General features: G+C 37.2%; 1 protein-coding gene across 18 annotated transcripts in view; it reads right to left on the bottom strand.

The window, feature by feature from the left end:
- NRXN1 (neurexin 1) overlaps nt 1–18,133 on the bottom strand; it is a 728,426-nt gene extending 710,293 nt beyond the window's left edge. For 17 of the 18 annotated variants that reach the window (XM_075708515.1, XM_075708516.1, XM_075708517.1 and 14 more), the window contains exon 1: nt 17,395–18,133. In XM_075708515.1, coding sequence (XP_075564630.1) covers nt 17,395–18,133 — 739 coding nt within the window. Of the gene's footprint in view, nt 1–14,900; nt 14,919–17,394 lie in introns of all 18 variants that reach the window. The other variant, XM_075708526.1, reaches the window with a different exon arrangement.
- Between the last annotated feature and the right edge of the window lie 910 nt (nt 18,134–19,043).

Raw genomic sequence — 19,043 nt, 5'->3', positions numbered from 1 at the left:
AATATATTATGCAGATGTATCCATGAAAAGTAGCTAGCACAACACTGGCTATGCATGGCCATCTAGTATGTGGTGATATCTAATAACCCAGGAGCTGGAATGCAATCTATGATTCCCTTTCACATATATTTAACCAGTTCTTTTTTCCTGTAGATTTTGCATTCTAGGCTATCATCTTCTATGACACAGGTGTCATACACTCTCTGTTTGGTCACTTTATCCAAAGGGCAAACAGTGTGTAGTTGGACTGTGTGTTCAGTTCCAGTTATGTATTTTCAAATGGTCATTTGGACATTCCAAGTCTATCCATCCTTTTATATGCAATACATATAACTATTGTTCATGAAAAATAAGTTAATTACTTTTAGTCTATTATCTAACTGCTATCTAAAGATACCCTCATGAGACCTTCACAACATCAAATGTTATAGTTACAGTCATTAAGCTACACATACTTTAGGCCTTCATTACATTATTTCATTGTACAAAGATCAGATTAGAATTATTTCTGCATAAACTTTTTCATAAATAGTTAGTAAAAGCAACATATTTGGATACATTTTTCATGAACAACAGTAACTAACTTCCATGAAGGTAACAGCTCAAGCAGTTTGAGGTAGAACCAAACTCCTTGATACAAAAGTTTCTGAAATCAGAAAGAATATTCCCTTGCTTTCAAAGGTTGCCCAAGGAGAATCATTCCACTGTTACATTGCTGAAAATCAGATCTTCATTTCAATTCAAATATAGATGAACGAATTCATCTTATGCTTGTAGGCTAACTCCTAGTAGCAGAAGAACCAAAAGGCTAGAAACTTAGGAAAGTGCTTTTCTCCTCTTTACTAGCTAATCAGACTGTATTGTTCAGGATAGCCTTCACATAACCAAGTATTAATGAAAATAACTGTTTCCCCCCTTACACCTTTTTGCAAGTACAAAGCTTTACATTCTATGGCATTTTGTAAACACTTTCTGCTAGAAAGCTCTAAAATCCTTCACATAATAGCATCAGCAAGTACTATTGGAGTGCAGTATGCCTAAGAAAATTCTTTTTATCAGCTGACATTTATCCCCCCAAAATACAATCTTACATGTATTTTAGTAGGTTTTCAGTTCGTTTCCAAAATACATATTTGCTTTTTCTTGCAAAGGAGATAAAATTAAGAATCTGTTGACAGTACATTTGTTAAGGACCCCTTCATAAATAAACACTGGTTTACTCAAGGATATATTAATATTATTAACAGATCTTGTTGCCATGTTAAGCTATGAGAAATAAACCACAAGCCAGGCCCAAACAGGTTATCCCAAAGAGGAATATATGTTTATAATGAATATGTATGAGTGCATCAGGAACTTTGTTGCCCTTAAAGCAATCTGGAATACCCTGAATTACAAAAATTTATTCATTACTTTTGCTCCAATGTTTGCATCTCAACTATAGCTCAATATTGTATATAATATGTAACATCTAAAACCATAAATAAGATCCACTTCTCTTGTAGTAGGTAGTGCTAGGAATATAGCAAAATATGCTCTGAAATCTTAGACATTACTAAACAAAACAGACAGGGAATGGTAAGAAGACAGTGAATATTATTAACCTTATTTTATGCATGAAAAACTGTGAGGCAGATTAAATACTCAATATATATCACGAACTTTTAATAGAATTGTGAAAATAAAATAGCAATTTCAAATCCTGTTTCCAATACTTAATTACTACTTAGTCCTTCATCTCTCCTTTTTCCCACTTTACACTTCCAGATGTCTACCACTCCTCTGATGTAATCATGTATGAAGGATCCGGTTTTTAAAGAAGAAGTAATATCTGGGTCCAAAGCTAAAAAATGGTTGTTTCATAATAAGTTTTTCTTAACTGTAGTAAATTCTGCAAAAAGCAAAATGTAACTTCAAAACCCAAGAACCAAAGGTCACTATCACAGTTAAAACTATTTTCTGAAAGAATCCAACATTTCAGAGGAGAACTTGCAGTTGGTCATGTATTAAGTGTTGTACAGTTCTTACCAAGCAAAAACTACAGTAAGAACTTCCTGCAGTAAGAAGTGTAGGATGAGACTCATGATGAGACTGTTGCGCACCCTTTAGAGATACATAGGCAGTACACACCACATTCAGTAACCAATAATTTCTTGAAACTTGGCCGAGCATGATATACTACTATAATATCTAATAAATTTTCAGATATTTTTGTTACATTCTTCTCCTGATATCATTTATTTGGTTACCAAAGGTTTGTTTCAACAATATTGCCAGTCCCTTATTTTATCAAGTTTTCTAGGCCACCTTTTGCATAAAGTCAGAGAAAACACCAAGTCATATTGAAACTTAGCTGAAATACTTGAAAAAAAAATAAATTCAGGAACCTGTTTTGAAATGCAGCTAAAAGGAAAGCAACTCTCAAAAATATTTTTGACAGCTATGAAAATTTCAGTACTGAGAGTTTTTCCAAGATTTGATTTAAAAGTGATGCTACTGACTCACACAAAATGAAGGTCCAGTTCTTACAAGCTCAGCTGAAAAACTTCATGATTTTTATTAAGATACAGTACAGTGTAGATATTAGGCTTATTCAGAGACAAATTTTACCTTACTTATCTTTGAAAACAGACTCCTTTAAAACAGAGACAATATTTTCCAAATTACTGAAAGTTTTCCTAATATTTCCAATAAATTGCTTAAATAATTTTTCTGGCCAGAACATTGATAATCAATAATGCTTGCAGGAATCAATCACAGCTATATAGACAGAAATTCAAAGACAGGTAGAAAGAGTCACATGCCACCTCCTCTTGTAGCTGAGCAGGCAAAGACCTTGCTGCCCTTATGCTACTGCATGCTCACTGCCAGAAAATTCCTTTCTATTTGCCCCTTCCGATCAACTGGCATAACTGCCTGAGGAACTGCTCTGTCCAAATGATCTGGATTTAACAAAGTCCTCCCAAGAAAATTATTTCTCTTTACCCAAACCACTGTAGGAGGACCAAGCTTGAGCACGATTCCCCATGTATGTGTATGGGAGCAGATCTGAGAGAGAAGTAACCTTAGGTGCAGTGGCTATACTGTTTCATTTAGAGCAGTCAGCTTCATTTGCTGTTTTACAAGTGAATGAAAATACCTGACAAAAAATAATAATTGCACCAATTTAAAAAATACTGAAAACTACCTATTTTTTAATCTTATTGATATAAATCCCAGAGGTGGCACATTAACAATTGTAAAATAAATATGCCTCTGGTTAATTGGATAACTATTGCCTTTAAAAAAAACCCTTTAAAAAAAAAATAGGAGGCTTTATAAGGTTACATTTAGGACAATTTGTTTTCTAGTATTTTATTAAATCAAGAAGACTTTTTAGTCAGTTTATGAAATGCATGAATGTTGTAAATAATCACAGAAGCTGATATTTTGAGAAGTCTGGTAAGTGTAGGTAGTAGATTAAATGATGATCAAAGCATCAATACATTTAATTTTTGTTGATATCCTAGGTCCCATTAGGCTAATAAATTTTTGCTTCGCTCTTTGTGTACTATCCTCTATGTTTCAAAAGAAAAGAAAGTTTGCAGAGGAGTACTGCTGAGCTAGGGACATATTTTAAATGATGGTAAAATCAGAGTGCATTAAATTATACTTCCTTCACTGCTTAGCAAAAAACAGCCTTTAGGGACGTTACATAGGACTGGGATTTCCCACTGGTACTATTTTCCTCTAGAATTTAAGCTTTCCTAAATAAATAGCACTGCAATTGTTTTATAGAAAATGCAATGAAGAGGTGGTAAAAAACACATACATTGAGCCTGAACAAAATTTATATGCATACAGACATCTGAATATAAACTCATTATTATTCATAAAAAAAGGCATTTCTAAAGATGAGTCTGATAAGATTATATACGAGGCACAACAGTTATAATACATAAAAACACGAATAGTTGTCTCTAAAAATTTATAAATACTTTAATTGATTGTCTATGATTCTGCAGTTTAGCTTGGATCTGATTATGCTTAAACCATGATTTTCAATTCTTTTTTTTGGACTACTGAACTTCTTTCTTTTAAAAACTTTTCTATTCATTCTAACACACCTAGTCCCATTTAAATCAGTGGGAGTAATAATGTTTAATATTCCTGAAAATGTCACTAGGTGATTAAATACCATGAGGTATCATATAGAATAATCATATGCTTGTAAACAGTCATATTATTAAAATAACTATGGTTATCTGCAGCATATTTGTATATACATTGATTTATATTGGGGATCCAGGGGATAAAATTATTCATATAAATAATCCGACCAAATGCAGTGGGAACATCTGTGAATTAAGTGATCATAAAGAAATTAATTGGGAATTTGACTGTGACTTTACTCTGTCTTCACCTTCTCCTGTCCTAGTAGCTTTTTATTGGTATACTTATAGTCAAAATAGTACATAGTATAACAAAATGGATATAATATACATCATAGAAAGAAAAAGGGAAAATAAATATTCTTTGATCTTCATAATTTTTTAACACACAAGGCAAGAAAGAGCAATCTCTAAATAAGTAGAAAAATAATAAAGGTGTGTTCGAAGTTCCTGCGACATTAAAAATGTGGCTCTTATAAAGACAGAAGTATCTTAAAAATATTGGCTGCTCAAGTCAAAGATTAACACTGCATTTCTGGCTTTTATGTATGGAATATACTATTATGGCTATACTTTTCCTCCATATAAAACTTTTACAGGAAGAGTTTAAGAAATATTTTTAGGCAAAGTTTTTTAATGGCAACACTGCAACAAGCAGATGTGCAAATACAATATTTACATTTTATTTTGAAAACTCAATTAATTCCTTGGAAAAATGGTTCTGAAATGTACTGAAAGAATTGTGCCTAAGCTTTATTTTATTTTATTTTGCTTTCTTTCCTTCTTTATAAGACACACTTACTACAGAGGAAGATCAGTTATAGTAATTAAAGAAAATTGAGAGTGACCCAGTATAGTAAGGAAGTCGTCTATCTTTTCAGTCTTAAAAAAATATATTTGATTTAGCCACAAAAAAAACCAGCTCAGCTGAAAACCTGACATTTATGTTAGCAGCAGTATCTGCCCAAGGGAACTCTAAGTAAGTTTCATTTCCATTCTGATTCCTTTTGACTTTAGTCTTATTTTGAAGCAGAAATATAAAACCCATTTGGGCAGGAGTGACTTGACTTTCAGGGTTAAGCCTTTTGCCAGTCCTTTGAAAACCCACCAGAATCTGTTCAAGTTGCAAACTTTCTCAAAAAATATGTTTGTACAGTGTTACTGGAGATGTCTTTGATTTTATCAGGAAGCTCCTTAAGATTGTTTGGAGTGTGGTTGCATACTTTAACTTCGGCCTCAGCAGGTCTTCGCTGTCACTGGAAACTCTGTAGCCTGTGCGAGGTCCAGCTACCCAGTTTTGTAGCAGGGAAGGTGTCAATCTGTCAGCAACTTCCCTGCTGGGAATGGGCCCTGTGGAAAGGGTGCTTCCCGATTAATGTGCAGAAAACACAATGGCTGGGGCCGGGATGTCTGAGTGGGAGCAGACTTTTAAAAACCTATAAAAAAATTATACACACTGACTATTTTACTACCTTAAAAGAATGGTCTTTTGACTTGCAAAGTCAAAAATAGCAGCTCTGAGACATAAGGCTTCTTACGTAACTTAGATCCATCTGCTTTATTCACATACGTTATGATACAGCCTTTAATTGCATAGTTTAATGCAATTGTCTCCAGAGCCTCTGTAACTTGTTCTGTACACAGAAGAGGTCTATTCTTAGCAGTAAGTAATGACCGAGTAATGAAGAAAGCTGTTGTGCCAATGAGCAGTACCCCTGCCCCTGCAATACAAGAGTCCTTGCTAAAAAGGAGTGGGGTGTACTGCATACCAAGGAGAGGTGAATGCTGCCTTGAAGAAATACGTTCTATCCCCTTCTCTCCTAAAAATCCCATGTGATTTTGGTCAGGTTTTTAAAGCTAGGCATTTTCTGGGTGGTCATTCCTTATGCTGTTCAGGACATTTACATCTTCGGGGAGCGTGCCTTGCTGGGTATCCCCAAATATGCAGTGCTGATCACCCAAAGATGTAATCTGAAGTCAGTGCAAGCTGTGCTTTGAAATTATCATGGAGGCTACAGTATGTAGTGTTATATGTGAAGCACTCAGAAAAACTTCAGACTGTGCACTCAGTAGTAGTCAATGTTTTTACCTGCAGTCTCTTTTGCCTCAGTTCTCCTCTATGACTGGGATAATAGCATCTGTCATCTTACATGGGCATTGTGTAATTTTTAATATTTGTGCAGCAGCTCAGACATTGGAGTTATCAAAACCTTAGAAGAGCCCAGGGAAAAATTAATAATTTCTCTTCAGAGCTGATTTGAATATGGACAATAAATAAGGCTGAGGGCTACACACTGAACAGCAAGGAGAAAACAAAATACTGAAGAACTTATTATCCAGACTATGCACTGAATGAGGCAGAAGGCTCAAGGAAGAAGTGGTATATGATCACGTAATTAAAGACTGTTTCATAATGGATACCCAGAAATGGATGAAATTAAAATTGCACAGTATCTTCTGTCCTGACACTTCATACCTTGTAACTGCTTTATTTTATAAACTTAATAATATTCTTAGAGCACAGATTTTGAGTGCAGTATGTTCATACATGTTAGACTGATACCAATGACTTAGGTTGATGAGAGAAGCAGCAAACTGGCCATACCAAGCTACGCTTTAAAAACCTGTGTGCTAAATGGGTATCTAAGAACAACAAAAGGAGTGTGAAGATTGATTCAAACGTGGATGAAAAAAAATACATGACAGTCTATTTTCAAATGGTAAGCATTTTAATACAGGATAGGTCATCTCAGCAATGGGGGTAGGAAGTAGGATAAAATATGAAAACTTTTTTAGCCATTAATTCATAATTTTTTAAGGGAAAATTGCATTTTCACTTCTTATTATACCTCTACAAACACAGAAAAATTAGAGAGTGGAATAAGTAATTACTGTTACCATATAGGTGTGGGAAACAAGCAAGCAAAGCTTCTTGCCAGTCATTTTTGTGCCGGCAAAATGTTTCTGGGCATCTGAACGAGAAAGGAAACTTCTATAAACATCACAAAGTAATATTACCTAGCAGTGGGCAAGGTTAAGCCTGTTTATTTCTTGAGGTTTTGGGGTGTTTTAATATTAATACACTTGAAAGATTTTTTTTTTTTCCTAACCAGAGAACCTGATTCTGATCTTACCCTTATTTTACAATGGCTTAATGTGTTAACTTCAAGAGATATCAATCCTGATTTACACAGACATGAGGGGAGTACTGGGATAAATTATTTTACTCCCTCAATTGACTGAGAGATCCTACTGAATGTGACAAACCTACAAAAGCAAAATATTTTAGAAATATTGTCCATAACAATATATATGATTTCTAAAGACATTTTTCTCTTCCAATTCCATTAGTTAATCAATTTCCTTAGTACCTCTTTCTGCATTCTCTAAAAATCAAAAGCTCCATTTAAGTCAGTGAGAGCTCAGACTGGGCGAGGACCAAGTTTCCAAGGCATAATTATGTACTGTTTTTCAAATTTCTGAAGAGGAAGCTAAGGAAGAGCGAAGTTGAATAACAGGAAAAACCTGTACTCAATTCACCTTATATATTTAGGCTATCCAAGGAGTAATGAGCCCATATTGAAATACAATGTTGAAATACCTAAAAATTACTAAGTTCTCAGAGGCATGCTTTTGAGTTAGGTATATCTCTAACACAATAGATACAGCATCACTAACTGCTTTTTGTTATTTTTTCATGCAAATGTGAATAAAATGGAGAGACAAGTCCCACCCTTAAACACAAGCAAAAAAAAGATGAAAGCCACCACTCATTGCAGGTAGCTTTGTTTCTGAATTCCTGTGGTGCCATCAACTTAGACTGCTATTTTTCCCCACTTCCAATAGATATGTTTCTGGTTTTTTAATAGGGGAGAAATTGGAAGGAAATTTTATTCACTTGCATTATTATGCATGTTTCTGTGGTTTAAGATTTACAAAATCCACCAGCATGACTCAAGTATCACAATGGGTAATATGTGACTGAATAGCAGAGATTTGTTTAATCAGTCCCTTTTACAAACTTGAATGATGTAGGTATTTATAATGTGCTAGAAAGTCCCTACTTATTTAAAGACTCCAATGATATTTAAAACGAGAGAATGGGATCCAGCCAATGATAAGAGAATAGATAAAAACCTCTGAATGTTAACAATTTTTCAAATACTGAAAATCTGGTTGTCAGTGGATTTGCAAGAATAGCGGGTCAAAACTTCTGTAACATTAACTTTTTTCTGTCATTGGAACTTTCTTTGTTACAAAAACCTGAATAAGAAACAGTGTGAAAATATTTTTCTCATAACTGTGAACCTGATATATTATTTGTTTAAATTTTGAGTTTCAAAATTTGTAATGTGGAAAACAAAAATAAAAACTGTGCTGTACTGCTTAAGTGCACAACTTCTTACAATGCCAGACTCAGTTGTTTGACTGCTGTAGAGGAAAAAGCACGGCTGTGCTACAAGGCTGTGTAACTAATTTTCATCCTAGTTGCTCCTCCAAATACTTTGGTCCAAGAACATTGACAAAAAACCCCAGAAATTCCTGGAAACTACCACAACTGATAACAGCATTCATGGAAATCTAATGGAGTTTTGGGTTAACAAGGAAACATATTAAAATCCTATTTTCTTCCTGGTGAACTAGTGGGAAAATGCTGATGTTTTTCTCATAACACTTAAGTCAGGAATGTTTTATGTAAGAATATGAAACCTGTGTTCAGAATTCTTCAGTAAATGTTTAACCAAACCAGACAAATCTTTTGTCTACTGTTGAATGACAGTCCACAATTGATCTCTGAAAAACTATATGTTCTTAAAAAAAAATATGTTTTTTGCAATGTGATAATATTACAGAAATTATTTTTCTGCATTAAGTATCACAGCAAACAAACTTCACAGAGAATCAGCTCCTGGGGATTTCAGCAACATTCATCTGAGAAGGATGTAGCAGGAGGGCATTAATCAGTTCTTAGAAAATCTATTTACAAATCTTTCTTTTCTTCTAAAGAGAATTACAATATTGAGATACAGATCTTCACCCCATGTCTGCTCACTAATTCTGTGATTTTCTATACACTTCTTAAAAAGAAAGTACATATAATTTATAATAGATACATGTAATCTTTCTCAAGGAATCTTTTCTTAATGGAAATACCTCCTTTGACAAAAGTGTCATTTTTAAAATCTTTTGTTAAAGCTAAAAAGCATAGAAGGGAAAGAAGATCAACATGAAGGTCATTCTGTATCAGAAATTAAGATGTAATTCTGAAACTTTGGAACTGTGACATACATCTCCAATTGCATAGTGTAATGTCAGTGACCTCCATAATGGCTATACATGTCCTCCTAATTACAAAGAGACATCGCTATGGGAAGAATCAGTCTAGTTTCTCTGCCTTTAAGCAACACAAAGCCCTTTCTCTAGACAAAATCACCAAAAAGTCAAACCTTTTCATCTCAAGACCATGTGCATTGTGCTACAGACCAAAAGCAATCTGCAATTTGCACACCTACATAGCATTGTTGATATATAACACTTACATATGCAAAATACACTGTTTCACAGTTTGTAGTGGCAGCAACTGCAAAAATGATTCTGTTGAATACACCTCCCGCTTTTTTGGTAAAACAGATTTTTCCACAAATTATGGAGTCCCTTAAATGTAAACCAAAATTAGTCATATAACTACTTCTACAGCATGGTTCATAAGCACATATTAAATTAATAAATAATGATGATGATGATGATGATGGTAATAAATATACAAATTTATGAAGAGTCTTTTCTCTGTAGATATTCCCAGATGAATACTACAGTCAGAATCAGCAGGTTATTTAATTTGCCCTAGATCTTCTCTGTTTTCATATTCCCATTTGAATAATAAGTTCAGAATCAGCAGGTTATTAGGTTTGCCCTAATTCTAAACTTGAGTCAGTGGGACTTCAAATTGATTCCAGTAAAAGACGACAACAGAACCTGTTTTCTCCAGCGATGAGGCACCAAATTTGCTGCTTGTTAGGACCTAGCTAAATAGTTCCAGGTTCATAAACAACTCCATAGAATTAAAGAAATCTAAAATCCTATCATACAATCCTGTTCGTACAGAAAGCTGCCAGCTTACCTCTGTCTCTTACTTCTTTACAAGCTCAAACAAGGCATGACTGAGGCTACCTCCCACTTTCACCCCCAAATTTCTCATTAAAAACAAAAGAGAATGAAACTTTTCAAAAATTATATGATCATTAACTTGGACCCAGAGTTCTCCACTATCCTCAGACATTAAATCTGAGATCCTTTTATAGTAATAAGGATGACTTTTGTACAGGTGTCTTAACGTTACAAAGGATGGGAACTCTTTCAACCATGAGAAGAGCTGAATTGTCAAAGGAAAAGTGGTTGGCAGTTGACAAGCTATATCATTCCCAATATCTAGTCAGAGTAATGGAAAACATGTAATGGCAGACCAGTTGTGCACAAGAAAAAACACATTATTCTGAACACTCAGCTATAGATAGACAGGCAGTAGGAACGGTGGCAACTTCAAAGCCAGCCGGTAAGTATCAGTTCCGTAGACTAAAGAGGTTGCATTACAGTAAGGAGAGCTTCAAGTCTTGACTTCCCCTACTAGATCCCTAATAGAAATTCTGATCTTTCAAGTGCCTGCAGCCAGGAAGAAAATCCCACCAAAAATCCTGTACGGAGTGTCACTAGTTTAACTTTACAGATGGAGAAACCAAACTGGAGAAGTGGTGTGAACTGGCTAGGGTCAATGAGAAAGCAACGTCATATCAAAATCATGTGCTTTTTCCTACTTCATTCATTAGTTACTACAGGTATTTTGTGCACTGAAGTGCTCATAGGTTCTACTGAGTACACCAAGATCCAAGAGAATGACTAGACATTAACATGAACCCACCACATAGAACAATTTAGTCAGACACCATCACCAGAGTACAGAAGGAGAAAGTGTCATTTCAGAAAAGTGCACATCTTTGTGGGAAAAACCTAAATTATTTTGTAAAACATTCAAATATGATCCCTCGACAGCACAGAACTCAATAAAGGCATCAAAGATATTATGTACTCTCACTTTGCGAGTGAATTCTATATATAACAGCACAGTTAAAGTTATGCTTGTCACATTCTACCAAATCGTTCCCTGAAAAAAGTATACTTTGGTCTTTACAATTTATTCCTCAGGTTTGTACCTGTAGTTTGTACCTGTAGTACACAAAACCTCAGGATGCCCTTCACTATTGTGTAAAATCACGTATTTATGAAGGTATACAATTTTCAACTACAGCGCAATAAACTAGACAAAGTATTTTTCCAGAAGCTGGTATGGTTTCATGTTTTCTGAAAGTAACACTAAGCTTTCTGGAAGACAAAACATTGTATTAATTTCAACAAGAGAGATGGATGAACCTTTTTGTTTTAAATTACCAGCCAATTTTGACATGTTTATTAAAAGAAGCATAAATCCTCAAAGCTGCATATGTTAATGTTAGCGTCTACATAAAGCTATTTCTATCAGGAACTGGTTTTACTTGCCAGTCTGCTTCCCCATTTCCATCCATCAGCTCGGTAATGATGATGGGATAAAATTACATGTTCTGTAATCCAAATGTTTTCCCACAACTCCTTGGCTAGCATCTACTGTTAAAAGACTCCTAGGGAGCCAACCTGCAGCTGAGAAAAAAGATCAAGTGCATTTGGTCCAAAATGCCTGTAAGCCTTGAGATGTAATTACATTAAAATATAGAGAATTTTATTACATAATTTTGAAATTCTGAATGAATATGACCAATTTGACTCAAAGTCCTATACTGCTAAATGTAAATTCTTCTAGCATATCAGCATTCTATAATTTGCAATATAGACTTAAAATTAACATGGACCCTGCATCTCAGCTAGGCACAAAGGAAAGCAACAACCTCACTATATAAAATATTATTGATCTGGGGTACTAAGATGTATGCTATATGCGTAAGTGGTCTTTTGGAAGTATTTCAATACCAGCATTTTGAAAGGATTAGCAATATTCAACAAGTAGCCTTCTTAGAAGATAATACAAAATAGACTGCCAATTCCTAATTACCAGTGACACAGTATTTAAATTGCTGTGATTTTACACAAGGCAGATATTGAAATCAATATCCTATAATGTTGAATCCTGGCAAACAAAATAATATATCAAATTGCATTAGGAAAATGATGCAAAATTCTGCTTTAAACTGACATAAGGATTCTGTTTTCATATGACTAAATGTGAAGAGCACAGATTTAATACAGTTTTGAAAGACTCTGGGATAACTTGACTATCTGCCCTCAAGATTCTACTCTGACAAAGTCACTGTTCAAAAATATTACATAAAATTAAAACATTTATTGTTAAATTAATCAAATAATCTGTAAATACAACAGAACCTTAGTGTAATCTCTAGTGGATTTCTAGCCCTCCTCCTAAATCAACATCACCCCAGTGGCCGCTGGCACTGACAAGAAATTCAGCACGCAGAAGAAACACAGATCATGTAATAGAGATGTGTATTGTAAATAAAGATTCTGAAGTGTAAATCAAAGGGAAGTTCTGCTCACAGTATTTGCTAGCTCAAAGTATATTTAGCTAACTATTCAAGAAGGATAAAGACCATTGTGGCTACTCTGTTAAGATCTACTATAGGCAATAAGTTCAACAGCATCACTTTACACTCAAACACGTATCTTGCAAAAGATAATTAATGCCAAAATATGTTTATATGTTTTTTTCAAGGCATAAGAGAACTGAATGAATTAAAATATGAAATTTTTCAAAAAGATATAAATATTGGATGACTTTTTAAAAAGTTAACATGAAGAAGCAAAAATACACCTCAAAGACTGATGTAATATATTCAGAGCCCAAACAAACAAATCTAAATGCTGGCTAGCCTGAGACATCTGGAATTTGCTTCCTTAAAAAATCACTTTCACAGTTCAATCCATAGCTGGCATCAACTTCTGAATATATGACAAGGAAGAATATCTCTTACAGTGAACAGCTGCATGAGCAGTCCTCGTTTTTCCCACAAAACAGAAACTCAGTGGAACAGTTAAAATGTTCTAAACAGGAATACTTTGAATTCACAGAGTAATTGTCTCTATAGCATGCTAATATTGAGGCAAGTAGGTCAGCTATATTTTAAAAAGATAAATAATCTTGTATGCAATTTTTTCAAGTGGTTACAGATACAGAAAAGCAGAAGGCCATGGAGTGACAAGATGCTGGGGTCAGTGAGAAACTTCTCCCAAGTCAAAGTGTGTTATGTGTTTTTTATTTCCTCCTTCAGAGGTATCTGCCTATTCTCTCAGACAGGATACTGGACAAGGTTATTTTTATGTAAATGAAGATGAAAGGAAAATTACATATTTTTTTTTGTCTAAAGCCAGAGGGTCTATATTTTATAAATATAATATTCAAAATAGGGGGTTTTATTCTGAAATTTTAACATAAGGAGCAAAATGAGAGGAGGAATATGGAGGCTCACTGATATCACTCATGTATTCTCCCTACCTTCTAGGACCCTGACTTAATTCACTAAAAATTCGATTTTAAAGATCAGTCTTCTTAATGAACAGCTCTCCCTATCATAGAATCAAGCCATACCAATTTGATTCATTTCAAGGAATAATATAATTTTCACTGAATAGAAGACTGTGATGTATGTCAAAAACTTATCAGAAAATTGATATGGCAATCAGGGTTTATTTTAATGCTAGTCTTATTCCTAACAAAATTTATCATAATTTTGTGTATTTTTCCTTCTACTGAGTCACTCTTATTATGTGAAATAATATTTCCTTGCCTGTTTCAGTACTAAATAGAGATTTTATTTTCTCTTTTAGAAGGCTCTTTTACTGTCTTTACTCACAAGCACATGGACTAATCAACAACAGCACTACTACAGATCGTATTTTTCTGTGTTGTAGACTGCACACCCTTGATGCTCAAGCGAAACTCCAGTTCTTTTTCTGTAATTCATGCCAAACCTCCCACTGAAGAGAGTTTAGATCCTATTCGAACAAAGAGCATGACTGAACGCAATAAATCTGATTCTTTCCTAGCTTACACTGTTTTTACGCTGGTGTAGTTCAGATAATATAAATGAAGCTACTCCTGATTTAGATGGGTACAAGGACAGTTAAGCCTACTGGGAATAACATATATTACTATGGGTTTTCCAAAAGAAATAAACTTGGTTAAACTTCATTCTTATAAGAAAATTTTACATCATGAAAAATTAATGAGATTTTCAAAGATGAAAATTAGAAAAAAAAAACAAAACATATTTTTTCCTGAAAATAACTTAAGTGCTATCAAAAATTGCGTCCTAAGGCCTGAAACTTTGACTCTAAATCAATTATTTCTAGTCTCTCAAATGTGCAAGTCAGGGTCGAAAATTTCGGAAAGGTTTTTTGGTGGTGGTGGTGATTTCTGAAGTCCTCATTACGCTGTGGGCCTCTCTGCCTTACCAGACTGCAGAGATGCAGAAGCACAGTAAATCCAAGGCAAGAAAAAGAATATTAAAAAATCCAAGGAAAATAGAAGTTAATTACCATCTTTCACCTTTAAAGAAAAGGTATCAACTAGGACATGTGGTTACAGTTTCAGATAAAAATGGGAAGTTGGGGATTTTTTCCATCTAAACAATTTTTAGTCAAAAAGTAGCACAAGACAAAGAGTGAAAACTCAAGACCCCTCCAGATCACTGTAGTCTTGAGATGATTCTGCATCCCTCAGCAATGGCAAACTCTTACTAAGCTTTGTGGGAAATTGACACATTCTAGGAACAAAAGATCAAAACTCAACAGCATCATTTCTGTGTTGGCTATAAAGAACTAAACAAAAACAGCCAGGGTTTCTTCCTTGGCAGACATAATGGTTTTACTTGTCCTTCTGCCTTTTCTATTTCTTAGAGTATTAAATAATTTATAAAATAGTTCAGTATCTTTGGCAGCACATATGAGTAGCTACTGATCCCTTCATCAAAACCTGACTGGTGTGAATTCCAGTTACTATCTTGTCTCAATCAACACATATAAACTGTAAGACTAGTTCCATTTATATCGCTATCAGTGGAAATGTTGCCTCCTGTTTCAAATTAAATCAGAATCTGAATACTTTATGATCCTTTGTTGAGAGAGTATGCTAAAGTTATAAGTCTTGCTATTATTTTATAAGGCTGAAGGGACACTTGAGGGGAATCTTGATCCCACTGAGGTCAACTGTAAGACCACCAGTATTTGAATGAAGCCAGCATTTTACCCTAAATTTGGGGGATTCTAAATATTATTTTGAGTGTCATCTTATACGCTCTATAGACTTTCTAATATATATAAACATATATATGTATTTCAGTAACATTCAACCTAAACATAAAAATGTTCCTTAAAAATAGCTATTGATCTTATTATTATGTAAAGATAAGATTTTCTCTGACTGCTATTACATGCAATTATATGAACTTTTCCATACAAATATTACATGTTCAAAATAGCTTCAAGTAAATAAACTATGTTTTAATGTAAAGGGTACACAAATGCATAATAATATATAAATGAATATTCTTGCTTTAACCAAGCTGCTACACCTCATAATTTTCTTTTTGGTTTATAAAGGACCTAACTCAAAGATGCTAAGACAATTTGATATTTTACATACACCTGTATATTACGTAGGACCACATATTAAAAATTTACATCCAAATACTAAATCCATTGATATGATCTTACCTAATGTAAAAGATACTTCATTTTACAGTTTCTGGGATTTTGTGCTCTTGAAAGCACAAACGTCTTACTTTCTGAAACTATCATTTGCTCTTTACTTATTAAAAATTATTTAAAAATGTTAATAGGGTTTGAATTTTTTAATGAATGGCACATGAGAGATAAACAGCTGATAAAGTAAACAGGATGCAGAATGACTGTAGTGTTTTGAGTATTGACACTAAGGACAGAAGGTGTTACATAATAAAGCACAGTCACAAATTATGTTTTCTTTCTTGTAATAAGTGAAATCTGATAGAAATGATAAAGGCAATTTATTCAGCCATAAATGTCATGCAGCCACTCGGTGAAGATCTTCATTTGGCCTTGATAATATCTTATTTATATTTTAGATTTTAAACTTAGGTCTCCAATTTTGACATGAAGATTATGTTTTCCTTTGATATATTTGCTCTTATTTCACTTGTATACCTTTACATCCTGTTCTAGGTACACAACATATGTACTCTCTATGCTTAAGGAGTTGCAAGCAATGGTACATTTACTAGCAAAATAATAAAAGGGAGTCCTACAGGCTTCTGCAAAGTAAATTTTCACACTCCTTCCATTTGCCAAAAACAATGGGCACTGAATATGAATCATATCTTACCCAGTGATTTATTTGTAGATGGGATTCAGGAAAGTGCTGTTTCCCTAAGCTCACTCTTCCTTGGTAAAACTATTCAGTAATTTTGTGGTCTTGGAGTATGTACTTTCCCCTTGCCCTTTTGTATTCTCCCTGGCACGGTGAATTACTAAATAAATTGCAAAGCAGTACCGTTTGCATTCGTGTAAAAACATAATCCTCCGTTTAATCCCCCTCTTCCCCAGCAACAATTTAAGGAATTCACAAATAAATCACTGATTTTATTTCAACAACGTATCAGAAGCAAGTATCAGTACAAAGCAGACTCTGGGTCTCCCCTACCCTACAAAAATAAACCCAGGCCATCTTTGCACTTAATCTGGCAAAATTCTCCCCAGCATCGCTTTCCCCGCTCCCAAAATTAATTGCCACCAGCTGCTTGTGACAAGCGTGCCCATCCCCTCCCTTGACTCTGGCTGAGCGTGATGCCGGCTGCCCTCTCCCTTCCAGGTGACAGCCAGCACTCAGGGCCCACCTTTCCTCTGCCTGGGACAACCCCAAGTCACACCCCACCTCTGGAAGACGCCCAAATAGCCGCCACCTCCTCCTCCTCCTCTCGCCCAGCCTCGCAGAGAACAGAAGAGTGATGGCACCATGGTCGGCCACAGAGACACGTGGAGGGCAGGGAGGGGAAGGCGGGGAAGAGGGGAGCTGGGGACGCGGCGGGGAGGGAAGGGGAGGGAGATCCACTCGTACAGATGAAACTCCATGCAGGCCTGGCCTCCTGCCCATCCCCTCCAAGGAGCAACGGGGAGGGGGGCAGCGAGGCGAGCTGAAATGGCACCTTACCTTCACTGCAGTCCTTCCCCCGAAATCCCGTTTGGGAGCAGTCGCAGACGGCCTGGTCGTTGAGCACCGAGCAGACGCCCCCGTTGAGGCAGACGTCCTCCCTGGCGCACAGGCGGCTCTGCTCGTCGTCCAGCCGCACCTCCTGGCTCTCCACCGGCGACGCCTGCGTGTAGTTGACCCGGACGTCCGTTATCCAGCCCTTGAAGGGCTCCCGGTCCTTGACGGAGGAGAGCGTTAGCTTTAGCGTCGCCGACCGCAGCTCCGGCGGGAGCCCCCCTAAGAAGAGGCCACTGAAGACAGTCATGTCCCGCCGCTTGGACTTCACCTCCACCCACTTGGCCTCGGCCCGGTCGATGATCAGCGTCGTGTTCTTGAAGTGGCGGCGGATGACGACGGCGTGCCAGAGGTTGTCATTGACCGCCGTGTCGGAGAGCAGGGTGGCGGGCTCGGCACAGAAGATGGAGAAGCTGAGCTGCAGCCGCCCGCCCTGGGTGAGGATGAGCTCCAGGAAGTCGCAGAAGCCCTCGTCGTCGAAGTAGAGCACCAGCCCGCTGGAGCTGCGCGTCTTCATGTTGAAGCTCATCTCGCTCTCGCAGCAGGCGTTCCACTTGGGGAAGCGGGTCCACTGGCCCTCCGCCCCCGGGAACTCCAGCCCGCTGCCCAGCTCGGCCCAGCAGCCCAGCAGCAGGGCCAGCCAGAGCAGCAGGCAGCCCCCGCGCCGCACCAGCGCCGCCCCCATCCTGCGCGGCCTGGGGCGGGCGAGCGGGGCGGCAGGGCCGGCGGGGGGCGGCGCTGGGGGCCCGGCGGCAGACAGGGTAAAATCTTGCCGGGCGCCGGCCGCGCTGGGAAGTTCAGGAGCGCTCACCCCCGCCCCGGGCGCGGGGTTCACTGTGGGGGACTCCCCGGGGCAGGGTGCTGCGGGTGCCCCGTGGGATGGGGTCGGGCACAGAGAGGGGCCAGGGACCACCGGAGGGGACCCGCGGTGGGGGGAAGGCGCCGCTGGGTCTCTTCACTGGTCGTCCGGGCTTCCCAAAAGGTGTCCAGTGGTGGGTGAGTCAGCAGAAATTTTTCCCAAAGCCAACATTACCAAACCGGGAGAAAAACCAAGATCAGTGGCAAAACCCTCCTCCAAGCGGATCCACCAGCTCGGCAAGACTGTAGCAATATCCCAGCGCGTGCGCGCCTCTTTTTACATCCTCTCCGCCAGCTGTAGTTTCCCAGGAAGCCAATTAGCGATCCCAGCGCTGCCTCCCTAGGACGGATCCTCTTGTCAGATCACGGACTGTCTGCCATGGTGCTAGAGCAGCGTCAGCAGACGACAGGACTCATCGCTCATGGTTTCCTGAGCTGCCTCAATCCCAATGGGGTTGAAACCCAGAAGGTGTCAAACAGCCGAGTGGCTACTTGACATGCAAAGCCTGACAGCTCCTCTTCTGTTTGCTTGCAAAAGGCCAAGGCTAAGATCCAGGGGGGTGATTTTCCTCTATTGTTTTTGTTTCTAATCTGCAAGGAATCGAAACAGAATAATAAGAAATGACGACTAATAACGCGTTAAATCATAAAGTTGATCAATAGTGGACATTTATGATTAATTTTTCATTTCAACTGCTGTTTGACATTAGGAAAATGAACTGCTGCTGTAATTTTGG

Source organism: Pelecanus crispus, chromosome 3 (assembly GCF_030463565.1).
Source record: "Pelecanus crispus isolate bPelCri1 chromosome 3, bPelCri1.pri, whole genome shotgun sequence".
NCBI lineage: Eukaryota > Metazoa > Chordata > Aves > Pelecaniformes > Pelecanidae > Pelecanus > Pelecanus crispus.
The sequence above is the reverse complement of the archived record's forward strand: the minus strand, read 5'-3'. Positions and strand labels throughout refer to the sequence as shown.